We start from the raw sequence: 14,828 nt of genomic DNA on the forward strand, positions 1-14,828 counted from the left end.
GGTTGGGAAAACACGACGTTCCATTAAATGTATAATCTGGGTTCTCTCCAGGCCAGAGATGCATCCTGCTTAAAGGTGGAATGGGCTGAGTTTTAATGTCACGGAAAAAAAGAGGACCATTCACCAGGGAAAAGGGAGTTGAGGGGTGGGGAGAAGACAGGTGAATTCGGTGCCCTGGGATTCCTTAGTTTCAGCCTGTAGACAGTGTGTAGCCAGCCAAAGTATCTTAGATGCCCAAGGAAAAAGTGAGTCAGCATTCTTTTCCCTTCCGCTCTGCTGTGGTTGGGTGCTGGACAGCACTGTTCTTTCTAGGACAGAGGACCATGTCTTAGAGACCACCAGGGGCCTCTTGCAATCACTGCCTTTGGGCTCATCCCCCACCTATGTTCAACAATCGTATAAATCAGCCTGGGTCAAGAGCACAAGCTGAAGTGTGCACACCATCAAGTGCTAGCAATTTTTTCATTCAGCACAAAAATACCCTCTCTTTTCTTTTTTTTTTTTTAATTTTTTTTTTCAACGTTTATTTATTTTTGGGACAGGGAGAGACAGAGCATGAACGGGGGAGGGGCAGAGAGAGAGGGAGACAGAGAATCGGAAACAGGCTCCAGGCTCTGAGCCATCAGCCCAGAGCCTGACGCGGGGCTCGAACTCACGGACCGCAAGATCGTGACCTGGCTGAAGTCGGACGCTTAACCGACTGCGCCACCCAGGCGCCCCCATACCCTCTCTTTTCAAGCCACTGGACAACTAAAAGAAGTCAGAGGAGTCCACCTCAATATAAAGGTAGGTGCCTCCGAAGGGGCCCCCATTATTTCTTTCATAGAGCAGTTTTGGGTCCCCAATGCACTGCAGAGCATCCCATGATGCATTTAGAAATTTTCTCCAGGTTTAAATACAAAAGAAGCAGCAGCCTCTATAATTATCATATGCTTGGGGCTCAGCACGCTGGTTAGAGACCTCCTCACACTTGAAATATTTTTTTTAAGTCAAAGTAACTTATTTTTGTTGAATATAGAAGTAACATATGCCCATTGTAGAAAATTTTGAGAGTTCAGAAAAACACAAGAAAAGAATTTAAAAATCTTATCCTCCAGACAGGAATACTATTACATATTAGGTAAATCAAGAAATACACATGTGTGTGTTTACCTTTTTTTTTTTTTTTACAAAGATAGAATCTTAACGTACATAATATTGGTACATTAATACACCTAAGAGTACATAATAATATAATATTCACCTAAGAGTACATCATGAGCATTAGATACTTCTCCTAAAATGTCTTACAAGCATGCACAGTCTGCATATTCAATGCTTTGCTAATATCATGCCTAACTTAAGAAATCCACTGTTGTTAGACATTTAGGTAATTTTCAGCTTTATTATTATAAACAGCACTGCCATGAACATACATCTAGTCACTTGCTGGAGAGTATATTTGACTTTTCCTTTAGGACATAGAATTGTTAGATGGAAAAGTAGAACCTCATTTTTTAAAAAAGCATTTGATACATGTTGCCAAATTACCTCTTTGCCTGCACCATCCAATACAGTGGCCACATGCTATTTAAACTTAAATTGTTTAAAAATAAATAAAATAAGAAGTTCACTTCCTTGTTCACACTAGCCACATTTCAAGGGCTCAATAGCTACATATGGCTAGTAGACACCATACTGGCCAGAGCAGGTATAGAACACTTCCATCATCACGGAGAGTTCTATTGGACATCTCCAGTCTAGAAAGACCATGCAAATTTGTATTTTCCTTAGTAAGATATGACAATGCTTTCCTCCCACAAGTTGGCCGATATTGAATATTGTAGTTTAAAAAAAAAAATCTCCACTAACTTAATAAAAATTACATCTTGTTTGCTTTTTTCACTTCTTTGATTACTAGTGATGTTGAAATTTTTTGTTTATTTACTGATTTTCATATGTTTTTTGGTGAATTATTTATGTACTAAGCCTATTTTCTCCTGGAATCATCTTTTTAAAACTGCTTTTTATATATTAAGGTCAATCTTTAAGCAATAATTTATGCTGTCAAAGTTTTTGTAGCTTCTTATCTTTTATTTCTGACATATTTTCGCTTATAGAAATGGAAAATTTGAACATATTTAAATATTTTCATAGTTTTCTTTGTTGTTTCTGTCCTCCTGTTTTAAAAGCTCTAAACCTAAGGTTACAGTAATATTTGTTTAAATTTCCTTCCGGTTGTTTCATCCTTTCATTGCAAACATTTAAATTTTCAGTCCTTCTGGAATTTACTTTGGTTTGTGGTGTGAAACAAAAATGTCACTTCCCCCCCCCCCCATGTTACCAACCATTTGTCCAAGAATCATTTTTTAAAGTAACAAATTAATTCCCCACTGACTTGAACTTCCACTAAATGCTCACATGTTCTTGGATTTCCTTCTAGATTTTCTATTCTGTCTACCTATTCTTTGGCCTTTACCATCCTGTTTGTAATCATTTGCCTTGTAATACATTTTAATATTTGGAGGTATAAGTACTTCTTCATTATCTTTCTCTAAAAATGTTTTACCTCTTTTTCACCAGTTTTTTTGTTCTCTAAGATAAAGGCGGAGTCATTTTATTAAATTCCTCTCACCACCAAAATAAATTCCTACAGAACTTTGATTTAAATGTTTAATTCACTTCAAATTAATTTGGGGGAGAACTGATTATCTCTCCCGTGTGGAGTCAATCCATTCAGGGGCATGGTGGTTCTGTCCATTTTTTCAAGTCTTCCTGTTTGTCCTTCTGAACTGCCTTTTTTTTGGGGGGGGGGGGAAGCACCATGATGGGCACCTCTGACTGCTTTCAGACAGTCTCTGAATTTGTGAGCTTCTGCCCCCAGCCACTAGAAGTAACAAAAGAAATTCCATTTCTTAGTATTAGAGTATATTCTCAGTATCCACCTTCTCATAAATCTCTAAGAAAGAGATTTCATTTTTCATCCAAAGAATCTGGAGTTCAAAACAGCCCTTACGGAAAAATCAAACTCCAGGGGCAACTGCAAAGCACATTTGGTGTCTAGCTGGCCAGCTTATTTTGCGGGACTCTTTTTCCAACTCCCAAATACTTTCCAGTCTGTGAAATTCATCTCCCCACCACTGTTAACAGCAAGCGCCTCTCCTGGCACCGGAGAGCTCACATAGTTTTAATGAGCATGGATCTTCTCTGAGGGGCTTTTATTGTTGAAGCTGGATTTTAGTAGATAGCATAAAGCTTCCTGGAATGACTGTGGGCTTGGCAAATCTAAGGGGATTTGGGAAATGTTTAATTGGTGAGAGTTCAGCTCTCCCTTGAGCAGACCTGAAGTCTAACTCTTATCCTTTTTGTTAAGGAAACCAGGGCTCCTGCACCTCCCAGGTAGCCCACCAGTGGAATTACCAAGAACTTGACTCAGTCTGTATCCGAGGTCCCAAGCCAAGGTAGGGCAGGTGGGAATTTACCCACAGGGGACTTTTGGCAATGTCGGGCAACAATTTTGGTTGTTACCAATGAGGGACAGGGGGGAAAGGGGGCAGAAGAGAGGGAGCATGGAGCGGGGAAGTATGGGGTTACTGGGAGAGGCCAAGGGTGCCCAACAAAGAATTCCCCAGCCTAAAACCCAATAGTGTCTAAGTTGAGAAATCCGCCTTATATTTTCACTAATTGCCCAGTCAACGTGCACTGTATTATTAGGAACAAAGGCAATGCATTATGCAGGACAGAATGTGGGGTTTTTTTTGTTGTCGTTTGTTTGTTTTCAAAGACAGGACTGACTTTCAAAAGCCCACTCCAGCCTTGCCTGGAAGTTCTGCCTCTCCAAAGCACGCCCTTCTCACCAGGTTTCTAAAGCAAATGGAAAAGATTCACAGAAACGTATTAGGTCAACACATCCTCACACTCCTTTGCAGGCTCCTCATTCACAGAAAGCTAGGCGGAAAGTAGGTTTTCCCCTCGAACCAGCAGCGACGCCCCTGCGGGCTCCCGCTGCAGCGAAGAAGGATGGGGAGGCGCGCTCCCCGACAGAGGCGAAGCGCGGGGCCTCGGCCACCCCCGCGGTCCCTCTGGGTCCCTGGAGACGCGTGCCTGTCTCAAAGCCTCGCTGCCAACAAGCCCAGCCCGGCAGCGAGCATCATCAGCCGAGCGCAGGGTGCAACAACTCATGGCACTTACTTGTCCAAAATGAAGTACAGGTCAAATCCCCCGTAGCAGGCTGGACCCCCTTCCTCCCTGCGTCCCCCTTGCCCGGCGCAGATGAGCACAAAAGTGGCCAAGGAGAGACACTTGAAGCCAATGCCGAGGGCTTTCTGCTCCACGGTGGCCATGACCTGCAGCCCAGGGAGAGGGTAGGGACCTCTGCTTCCCACGCGCCTCGAATTCGTCTGGACCCTCAGGGACGCGCCATCCGAGGGGCCCTGCTCGCGGGCCCTTTATTCCCCCTCGCGCTCCTGGAACTCCCCGGAAGCAATTGTCTGGAGGAGTTCAAGGCTTTCCTTCTGGTTTCCGCTTCGATTCTGTTTCTAGGTTTCAGTTTTCAAAAATCCCGATACTGTACTCCGCTTTTTTTAAGGGGCTGCTCCAGACTCTGGCGGCGGACCGCTCGGGAGGCTGCGCTGACGTTTTGCAATGGAAGCAGCTTCGTCCTGACGCTTCTTTGTCCCAGCTTTTAAATATTATGGGGTGGGTTTTCAGATTGTTCTTGGTTGGGAGACTGCCTTGCCTTTTCTCCCTCCTCTTGCCCCACTCTCTCCTCCCTTTCTCCTTTTTTGGGGGGCGGAAAGAAAGTTCAAAGGGTGCCACCTTGTGGCCGAAGATGGCGAAAGCGCCCTTTGGCTTTCGCGTGAGTGTGGTTGTGCGTGTTTTCTCATTCTTTCCTTCTTCTCATGCACCTTCCCTTTCATTCTCCGTTATTTCTTCCCCACTCCTACTTCTTGCTCACTCTCTAGCCTTTTTATCCCTGTCCTCTGCTTTCCTACGCTGCGTCTGTTGATAAGGTCACTGTAAACATTTGATGAGAAATTACTTCCTCCAAGCACCTTGGCTCTGACCCTGGGGCTGGGACCTTTGCAAAGGAGCCATTGTGCAAATGAAGTAGAGATGAACGGTGCCTTTGTGATCTGATTCATTCCAGTGACCTTACTGCACTATTAGTGCAGATCATAAAAGAGACTGTAGGGGTCCAGTGACGTGGCTGGGAATAGCATAAACAGTCCCAAAGAGAAGGCTGCTCCCGGCGTGGAACAGCCGGGCATTCTAGATTGTCTCCATCTCCAGATTTTGGAGACTCTGTGAGAAGTTCTTCTTTTCAGCCTGTGAACTTTGACTTTTTCACCCTATTAGGGCAGAGAGAGTAAACAGCTCACAAGAGTATAGACCTTCCGAATAGTTTGGGACTGGCAGGGAAGAGCCGATCAAGGCAGGAACTCAGTTTTAGCTTCATAGATGCCCCCTGGAGAGTCCTCAGTGCACACTTAACACTCCATTTTCCAGCATGATTTCTCCCCTCCATTTGTGATCCTCTAAGACACTTACCATCCACGGTGGTTTCCCCCCACCAGTGTACCATGGAATCCTAGTGTCTCGGAATGCTTCATTAAACGGTAATTTTGTCGTCAGATAAGTTTCGGGGATTCATAAAGCATTGCACTACCCTGCCTCCGAAATGATCCTCAATGTCCTTCCTTCCCTGGTATTCAAACACACCCTCCCCTCCTCGCACTGAATAAGACTGACTTGTGTGTAGTTGATAAGGTATTGCAGAAATGACGTGTGACTTCTGAGGCTACGTCATAGAAGACATTGTGGTTTCCTTCTAGCTCTCTTGGATAACTTGCTCTGAGGAGCCCGTTGCCATGTCAAAAGGTCCCTCAAGCGGCTGTATGGAGGCATCCATGTGGCAAGGAGCTGAGATGCCCTGCTGATAGCCAGCAACAATTTGCCAGCCATGTGAGTGACTCATCTTGAAAGTGGACCCTCCGGCCCTAGTCAGGCTGAGAGATGACCGCAGCCCTGGTCAGCATCTTGACTGCGGTCTTATGACAGACCCCAAGTCACAACCACCCAACTAAGCCAATCTCAGAGTCCTGACCCACAGAAATTTTGAGATAATTATGGTTTATTAGTGTTTTAAGCCTCTAATTTGGGGGTTAATTTGTTATGCAATAATAGATAACTAGTAAATACCTATACATTAAAGCTTTGATAATTTTTTTTTAAACTTTAACTGTATTTCCTAGACTTGCTCAATCCTGAAACTGTTCTTTTCAAATAACACCTATTGACACCTACACTTTGGGAATCACTGCTCTCAGGAAAAAATAATTGGGAGAAGATTAAAATACTCTAAACTGCACAACTCTTGCTCCTCCATATCTTTAAAGTAGAATAAAGATATCCAGAGTCAATAACAGGGGTGAATGAAGCTCCTGGTATACTAGCAATGTGATGGCTCAACAAGTCTGCAGGGGGAGACATCAGCTTCTTTGAACTGGCAACATTTTCCTTTGGTTGTTGGGGTATAGCAGCCTTATAATTAAAGCATGTCGGGAAATGGGGTGGAAGAGGACCTAGGAAGGAGAATCTTCTTTGGCTTCCTGCTAGCATTTCCCAGATTAGTGTCACAGCTAAGAGACATCCAAGTATCAAATGCCCTAATGCAAATGTTATCATTTGCTTGAGGGGATTCTCAATGCTATGATTGGACTGAGGGCGTCTGAGTTCCTAATCTCTTGCAAAGATCCCAGTGTTCTGGAGGAGATTGACTGACTTTCCCAAGGTCCACAGAGATAGATAGATAAGGCTTAATTGTTTTTTAACGTTTATTTATTATTGAGAGACAGACACAGAGCATGAGCAGGGGAGGGGCCGAGAGAGGGGGAGACACAGAATCTGAAGTAGGCTCTAGGCTCTGAGCTGTCAGCACAGACCCCGACGTGGGGCTCGAACTCACAAACTGTGAGATCATGACCTGAGCTGAAGTTGGTTGCTCAACCAACTGAGCCACCTAGGTGCCCCCCCCCCACTTTTTAAATTTTTTTTTTAACGTTTATTTATTATTGAGAGACGGAGAGACACAGAGCGTGAGCAGGGGAGGGGTAGAGAGAGGGGGAGACATGGAATCTGAAGCAGTAGATAAGGTTTAGAAGTAACTCCTCTGCCCCTCAAAGTCAAGTCAGTGGAAGAACGGTATAGACTGTGATGCTGAGGCTATGGAGAAAAGTTTCTGGAGTTGGAGAAGAAGGGCAAACTAATCATGTACATGGAAGCCTTTGAATGGTAACCTGGAAACTAAGGCAAGGGAAAGTTTCCTGGAGGAAGAAGCAGTCAAGAGTGTCGCATGTTGTGTAAGCCAAGGGCATAAGCCCCAAGAAAAACCCGATGATGTGAAACGTGTCATTGTGTCACCAAGGAGATTCCAATGATGTGGTGCTTTTGGATGTTGAACTGCACTGGGTTATTAGGAAGGGGAACTTCTCTTTCAAGTATAGAGTGGGATAAGTGGTAACTTGTGAATGTTTGAATGTTTGAATGTTTGAATGCTATAAGGAAGGGTCCCAGGATACTTAAGGATACCAGGAATTTCAAGTTCCCTGCCTTCCAAAAGATTGGAGAGTTTTTGCCTTACAAGACTGATCATCTTAAGGGTTTGGTCGTGCACTACTGTTGTAATTGACTATTCCAGGTTCCCTTCTTTGAGGTAGAATTAAGAATGACCTGCCTGTTTACAGGCCTCCAGCGACTTGCTGTCCCATACTTGCCCCCCACCTCCAATATGTGACTAAGCCCCTTTTGCCAAGCTGTCAAAAAGCAAATTTTGTTGTCTTGGTAACATTGCCGTTTAACCTTCAAGAGTCTCGGGGCGCCTGGGTGGCTCAGTCGGTTGGGTGTCCGACTTCAGCTCAGGTTATGATCTCATAGCTCGTGGGTTCGAGCCCTGCGTCAGGCTCTGTGCTGACATCTCAGAGCCTGGAGCCTGCTTCGGATTCTGTGTCTCCTCTCTCTCTGCCCCTCCCCTGCTCATGCTCTGTGTGTGTGTGTCTCTCTCTCTAAAAAATAAATAAACATTAAAAAAAGTTAAAAAAAAAAAAACCTTCAAGAGTCTCAGGGACACTAAATCGTTTGTCTGTGTTCTTGACACAAGTTCTGGAAAATGCTGCAGATAACACATACTACCCAAGAAAACTTGGGAAATTTTTTCCTTAGAAATATTTGCCCACAATAAGAACAGAATGTGTACATATCTGACACCCTGTACCATATTTTGGGTCAACCAAGTAGGTCCAATGTTTGCCAAGTTCTTGCAGGTCCCACTCGTCTTTGGGTTTTGGTGGCACCCCAAAACTTCCTAAGGCAAAACATCAGTTAGTAAAAATAGTCTTTCATTGTCATGATATTTCCTTCATGCTTGTCCTCCATAGGACTTCTGTTTGCAAAAAGCCAAGGCAGCCTTCCTAGAAGGAATTTATCATTCAGAACAACAAAGTTTCTAAAGAATCTAAATTAGCTAAATAATTGCTTTTGGTCAAAGGAAAAGCAAAGGTACTAGTAATGACTCTAAGCCCAAGGGCAAAATCATAACCTAGAGCAAATACCTTGATGGCATCGCATAGGCCAGGTTATTCACAACCTCAGCTCAGAAACAGTCAAAGCCTCATTGAGTCCAGTATTCCATTAATAACCCTACCCAAAGCCCAGCCCAGTCTAACTTGAAAATCAATTTAATCCAGTACCTCCCATGATTCAATTTAGGGCAGTTCCATACACATCCTGAAATCCTGTTAACAGCCACCCAAATGCATAAGTAGAACTTATTAAACACAGCCTCAACCCAACTCTGATCAATTCAGAGTAAAAAAAAAAAATGAGCTAATTTCATATATTATTCAATGTCAGCCCAGAGACAGATCCTGTTTAGTCTGGTTTACAACACAGCTCACTTAAACCTATAGACCATCACAATCCATCCTAAGTCACATCTAAGCCCAGCATGAAGTTTAATCACCAACTCACTCTTAGCCCGATCTTCTTGCTAGAGTCTGGCCAAAGTTCAAAGCTTAACACAGCAAACACAGCTTGCTTGTAGGAAGGTACATTCCTACAAGGTCTCAACCAAGAGAATAATCCATAACTCGTGCCAACATATCCTAAAAATCCATTGCAGATCCTCATAAGGACTCAAAACCTCGCTGAATAAAATGTTCATTTCATCTAGATCAGAGACAAGGCCAATCCAACCTAGAACCCAGAGGAGGGATAAAATGGACCAGTATAGTCTAGGGTCTTGACAAGCCCAGAGTTTACAAATGCCCAATGAAAGACTATATCAAACAACTCAAGGCTAGCAAAAAGCTAAACACAAGACCAATATAAGCCTTTTTTTTTTTTTTTGCCTCGTTCTGCTCAACCCTGGCATATTTAAGCATATTTAAGACCAAAGTCTTATTCAGAGACTTCAGACCACTTTACTGTGGAAGATATCAGAAGAAATCTACCTAAGCCTGTCAAGCCCATAACTCCTTTGACACTTTTGCTAATGTGTCCAAGGCCCAAGCCAGAGAATCCAGTGGTTCTCACCATGTGTGAATATGTATATGGATAAGAATATTTGGAAGGGGTACGGGGAAGGTGGAGACAAAGAAGTTTACTCACTCTGTAATAACCAATGGAAGCTTTTTCAAGATTCATGTATCTGTACAATATCAGAAATAGATATGGGGGTTTCAGGGACACACACAATCTTACAGTGACCAATTTCTTTTCCCTCTTGCCTCACACATGCAGCTCTGATTAGATTTATTGTTGAATTAATGGTAATTCCCATAAATTGTGTACTGGTCAGGAAAGCATACTAATTAACATCGTAATTGCACACCAGCCTATTTGGGGCAAATTACTAACAGGGTGACATTACTAACAAGTTACATGACTTGTCCATAACATAGCTTCCCATCTGCAAAATGAGGTTAAAAATACTACCTACCTTATTGGGTTGTTACGTGGTTTCAGTGAGATCATGCATGTCATGTGTGGCCCTCAGGAAACACACAATAAGTGTTGGCTTTTATTGTTACTGTGAGATTCTGGGAAATAGCATGTGAATTTCTTCTAGAGTTGGGAAGAATAATTTAGAAGAACCACTTTCAGGGTGTTTGAGTTTTCTACCACCCATGAAACAAAGCTGTTTCTGTACCATGGACATTCATATTATCAACTCTGAGAAATGCAAAGGTGAAGATTTGGGCTCATCTAGGAACTATTGGGAATTGAAGATTTCCTAGGATACATGCAGAAAACAAACAGAAAAAATACTTTGGAGCTATCAAAAATCTATTGGCAGCAATGCTGTTTCTGCTAGCCAAGAATGCTACATAGCTAAACTCTAAAGAAACGTCTGAGAAAATGGTTATAATCAGTGGTGCTTTTTTTTTGACTCTGGTTTTTGAGATCTAATGTTATAATAATTGACACTTTTTCTGGTGCTGTTTTTTTTTTTTTTTTGAGATCTAACAATCCATAGAAAAGAATCTTTATTCCGTCTCTTTATTAACTCATTCATTCATTAAAAAAATAGTTTTTGGATACCTACTCTAGGGCAGGCCCTATGCCTACATGAAGATACAACGATGAATAAAACTTGGACTTTGCATAATTTACTTGGGATATACAAATGCATAAGAAGGTATTGGTACAACAGTGTGTTTAATCTCTCTTCTAGAGGAAACTCAACATGTCCCTTCTGCCCTACCATGCCAATTCCAAGGATAACTAGGTCTGACATAATGGAATCTTCAGAGATGCACTGTTGAACCATAACTCTTTGGGTTGTCTCAGGATGTGAATGAGTTAAGACATGACAAATGTTTTTTCCTACTGGTAATGAGATACTCCTTCCTTAAGTAGATCCAAAAGTGATCAGGAAGGAGCCCATGGCAAAGACAGCAAGGTCTGGGCTACTTAAGGAATCCCCAGGATCCTTGTCCCTATTTATAATCCATCACAGCTCACCAGGGTACAGAAGGGCTTGGGGGTACAGCTGTAACTAGTAACAAGGTATGCATTCACCTCATGAGTTTGCCTCTGAGCATTGACTCCTTAGGGAACTGCTTGGCAGGTAGTCAGACCTAGGTTAGTTTTCTGGCATAGGTTTTCAGGCTCGATTAAATGTGTGTCCAAGGTAGGTGTCTAAGAAGCAGGCTCATCCTGGAACCTCAAATATGAAAGCATTTGCCCTTACTGTGACCAAAGTAACAGGGGGAAGTCCTATGTCGTTCATTGTGAGAGGGCCTCTACACCTGCTAGGATAGGACTGATCCCCGAAGCTAGAGATGTCTCCTTTCAAAATAGGTAGAGCTCAAGACATGGATGGTGCTACTACCCAGGTTTGTTTTCTTTTCAATCATATTTGTCATGAAGGTTTGAGGACTGATCTACTGTGAAGTCTTAATCATGGTCATAAATTTAGGCACTTAAAGTGTGAGTTTAAGCCAAAGAACATAGCAAAGTCAGTCAATAAACACATAAAATGACTAAAAGCCCCTAAAGCACAGAAGAATTATCTTGAGTTGAAATGGAGGAAAAAATCCAATGTCATTGTTACAAATCTAAGAGCTAACAAGGAAGAAATAAAACCCATTCCCAGAATACTGTCCTCTACAAATCAGATTTGACCAGAGGCAGGCGGAAATCAAGTGGTAGAAAAGAAAAGTTTATAATTTGGTGTCTCAAAAACAGAAACTATAAACTTGAAGTATGGAGGGAGTTCATCACAAATTTAGTAATAAGATCAGCTTAAAATGCTGTTCTTAATCACGTGGTCAATTCCGAGACTGTGGGAAAGAGGGGGAAAAAAAGAGGAAGAAAAACATCCACATCTGGCAAACCTTATGCATATATAGTAGCGTTTTTGGAATACTTTTTCCACATTTTGATAGTTTCCCCTAAACCAGGTTCTCCTAACATAAAATGCAAACAGCAATAGCTATATTTTTTAGTCTTCATCACTGCGATAGTTCAGTTATATACTGATGGTCCTACTATGTATCTTTAGTTGGGTTACTTCCTTCCTCTCTGAGAAAGTGTTTTCAAACTCTCAAAGTTTTCAATATTTCCTCCTTCACTCTTAGTTGATAGTCCTTCATATTTAATTGGAAAACTAGAATGTGAAAGACACTTATATATGTGATTCTTACACACAGGGACGATGCTTAGGCTGAAGCCATGAGTGTATAAGTGGAAGCTTGCATATTACCCTGGGCTAGTGAAGACAATGATAAGAAATGAGAGTCAAGGATAGAGCCCAGGGGAATATACTAGCAGTCTTACAGAGCTCCACAGAGAGGAAACAAGTAGGGAAATAAGACATTTCTAGAAGGGAATAGTCATGAGTCTCAGTTGGGGTAGAGAGTATGAGAATATAAAAACTGAAAACTATTCATTAGCTTTAACAGCCAGGAAGGGCACCTGGTGGCTCGGTTGGTTAAGCATCCAACTTGGGATTTCAGGTCATGATCTCACAGTTCGTGGGATCGAGCCCACATCAGGCTCTGTGTTGACAGCACAGAGCATGCTTGGGATTCTCTCTCTCCCTCTGTCTCTTCCTGTCCCCCACTTGTGCTTCCTCTTTCTCAAAAATAAATAAATAAACTTTAAAAAATATTTAACAACGAGGAGTTCTTTGGTGACTTTCATGAAAAGAGCTAGGTAGAAATGATGCCAGGAAAAAAGGAGCATTCAGAGAGAGAGAGAGAGAGAGAGAGAGAGAGAGAACTCTTACTAATTAAAGCACAATTGTAAAATCGAAGAAAAAAATCAACAGAAAAAATGGAAAATAGTCTTGAAGACAAGCAAAACAAACAAATACAATAAAAAAATAAAAACAAAAAAAACCCCAAAACTGTAAACCAAAAAACAATGAACAAACAAACAAAAAGCAACGAGATGAAGATGACAAGAGAACATAAGCTAAGTAAGTAACAGACAAGGGCAGGAGTTCCAGCATCTGAGTAACAGAATTATGAAATGTGAGAAAAGAAGAAATCATCACAAAGAAAATTTTTTGGATGAAGGACATGAGTTTGGAGTTTGGAAAGGACCCTCTGAGTCTCTGGAACGAGGGCTAAAAAATAGATCTACTTCAAGCTCATTGTTAAATTTAAGGAAATTTAGGACAGATACAAGGTTTCATAGGACTCTCAAGGGAAAAATGAGGTCACACACAGAGGAACAGGAATCAGAACAGCCTTGGACTCCTCAACAGTAACATCTGAATCCATTAGTTAATCGAGCCTTTGAACTTCTGAAGAAAATGATTTACAGCCCAGAATTCTACACACAGCCAACTATCAATAAAATGTCAGCATAGAATAAGACATGTTCAAACACAGAAGATATCAAGAAATTTTCCTGCCACATATTTCTATACTTTTTCAAGATGGTACTGGAGGAGCTCCAGCAACATAAAGGAGTAAACCAAAGAGGGAAGATTTAATACCAAGGAAACAGAGAGCCCAACTCTGACGGATAATTCTATCTGTCAACTTGGCCAGGCTATGGTGTCCAGTTGTATGGTCAAACATCAATCTAGATGTTGCTGTGAAGGTATTTTTCAGTTGTAATTAACATTTAAACCAATAGACTTTGAATAAAGCAGATTGCATTTCATACTGTGGATAGGTCTTATCCAATCATTTAAAGATCTTGAGAGACAAGATTGAAGTTCCCTGAAAAAGAAGAAATTCTGCCTCCACACTACCCTGGGACTCCAGCCTGCTGGCCTACTCTGCGTATTTCAGATTTTCTAGCCCCCACAGTTGCATGAGACAATTCCTTAAAAGAAAGCTCACCAAAATAGATTCTCTCTCTATATATATTTTGTTAGTTTTATTCCTCTGGAGAATACTGACTAATGTACCACCTCAAGACAAAGGCAAAGAATTCTTAGAATGACAGCAAAGGGACATCCCAGGATGCTGATGGTACCAATCCATATAGGAGAACAAAGATCTAAAAGTATACTGCCACAGAGGAAAAAGAAATCGATAGTTACCTTGATGTGATTGACACAGGTGAACTAAATCTTACCTCTAAAATAGAAAGTCAGTGGAGAATGTTTGAGATTTATGAATCAAAATAGGTCAGTGTGTACCTATCATTTGGAAACATGGCAATGTGTAAATGCCAGAATTAGCTAAATTGTGGAAAGGGGATGGGGCCTGGGAGCCATGGAGGTTCATGGGACAAAAAACAGCAACACTGTTATAGTACTTTTAGACAGTTTGGTTTTTAAACTATGTGCTTTTATTATTTTGAGTAAAAACTTAAAATATTTTTTAAAATGGGATATTTCAGATTTTGCTAAAGATTCTGCTAAATTTGCTTCATTCTATATAGTTATTAGCACAATGGAATGCCATGTTGTCTTTAAAAGTAACAATCATATGGATCAGATATCAATACACAGAGATATTTATAAAATATGGTTTAAAAAATGGAAAAGTTGAAAAATGGAGCACAGAGTAATTTATAAACATTAAAGCAATAAAAACCATATCTATCCACATACACACATATATATCATATGTATATGTTACAGGAAACATACAACCTTAAAAAGCAACATAAAAACAATATATCTACATATATATCATAGGTATACATAGTATATATGACTCTATACATGATTTTTAGTGTTGCCTTTAATATTTATAAGTTACTGTTTTTTATATATGTAAATATATGTAAATAAATAAGTAAACACACACAAAACCACACCCAATTATAATTAAAATATAAAGTAATTCCTAACATTAGGAGAATGATTTCAAAAGTTAAAA

At 41.1% G+C, this 14,828-nt stretch overlaps 2 protein-coding genes across 7 annotated transcripts in view; one reads left to right on the top strand and one right to left on the bottom strand.

Moving 5' to 3' along the window:
- ANTXR1 (ANTXR cell adhesion molecule 1) overlaps positions 1-4,719 on the bottom strand; it is a 216,804-nt gene extending 212,085 nt beyond the window's left edge. The window contains exon 1 of one of the 4 annotated variants that reach the window (XM_040458662.1): positions 4,171-4,711. In XM_040458662.1, the coding sequence (XP_040314596.1) occupies positions 4,171-4,322 (152 nt within the window). In that variant the 5' untranslated portion in view covers positions 4,323-4,711. Of the gene's footprint in view, positions 1-4,170 lie in introns of all 4 variants that reach the window. The other 3 variants (XM_040458663.1, XM_040458664.1, XM_040458665.1) reach the window with 3 other exon arrangements.
- The window catches only part of GKN2 (gastrokine 2), a 322,064-nt gene that overhangs the window by 257,074 nt on the left and 50,162 nt on the right, over positions 1-14,828 (top strand). The window contains exon 1 of one of the 3 annotated variants that reach the window (XM_040458667.1): positions 728-786. The exons of the other annotated variants lie outside the window; for them this stretch is intronic. The gene's annotated coding sequence lies outside the window, so the exon portion shown is untranslated. Of the gene's footprint in view, positions 1-727; positions 787-14,828 lie in introns of those variants that run through there. 3 annotated transcript variants of the gene reach the window in all.

The sequence above is a fragment of the Herpailurus yagouaroundi genome, unplaced genomic scaffold (assembly GCF_014898765.1).
Source record: "Herpailurus yagouaroundi ecotype Mexico unplaced genomic scaffold, PumYag 221, whole genome shotgun sequence".
In the NCBI taxonomy this organism is placed as follows: domain Eukaryota; kingdom Metazoa; phylum Chordata; class Mammalia; order Carnivora; family Felidae; genus Herpailurus; species Herpailurus yagouaroundi.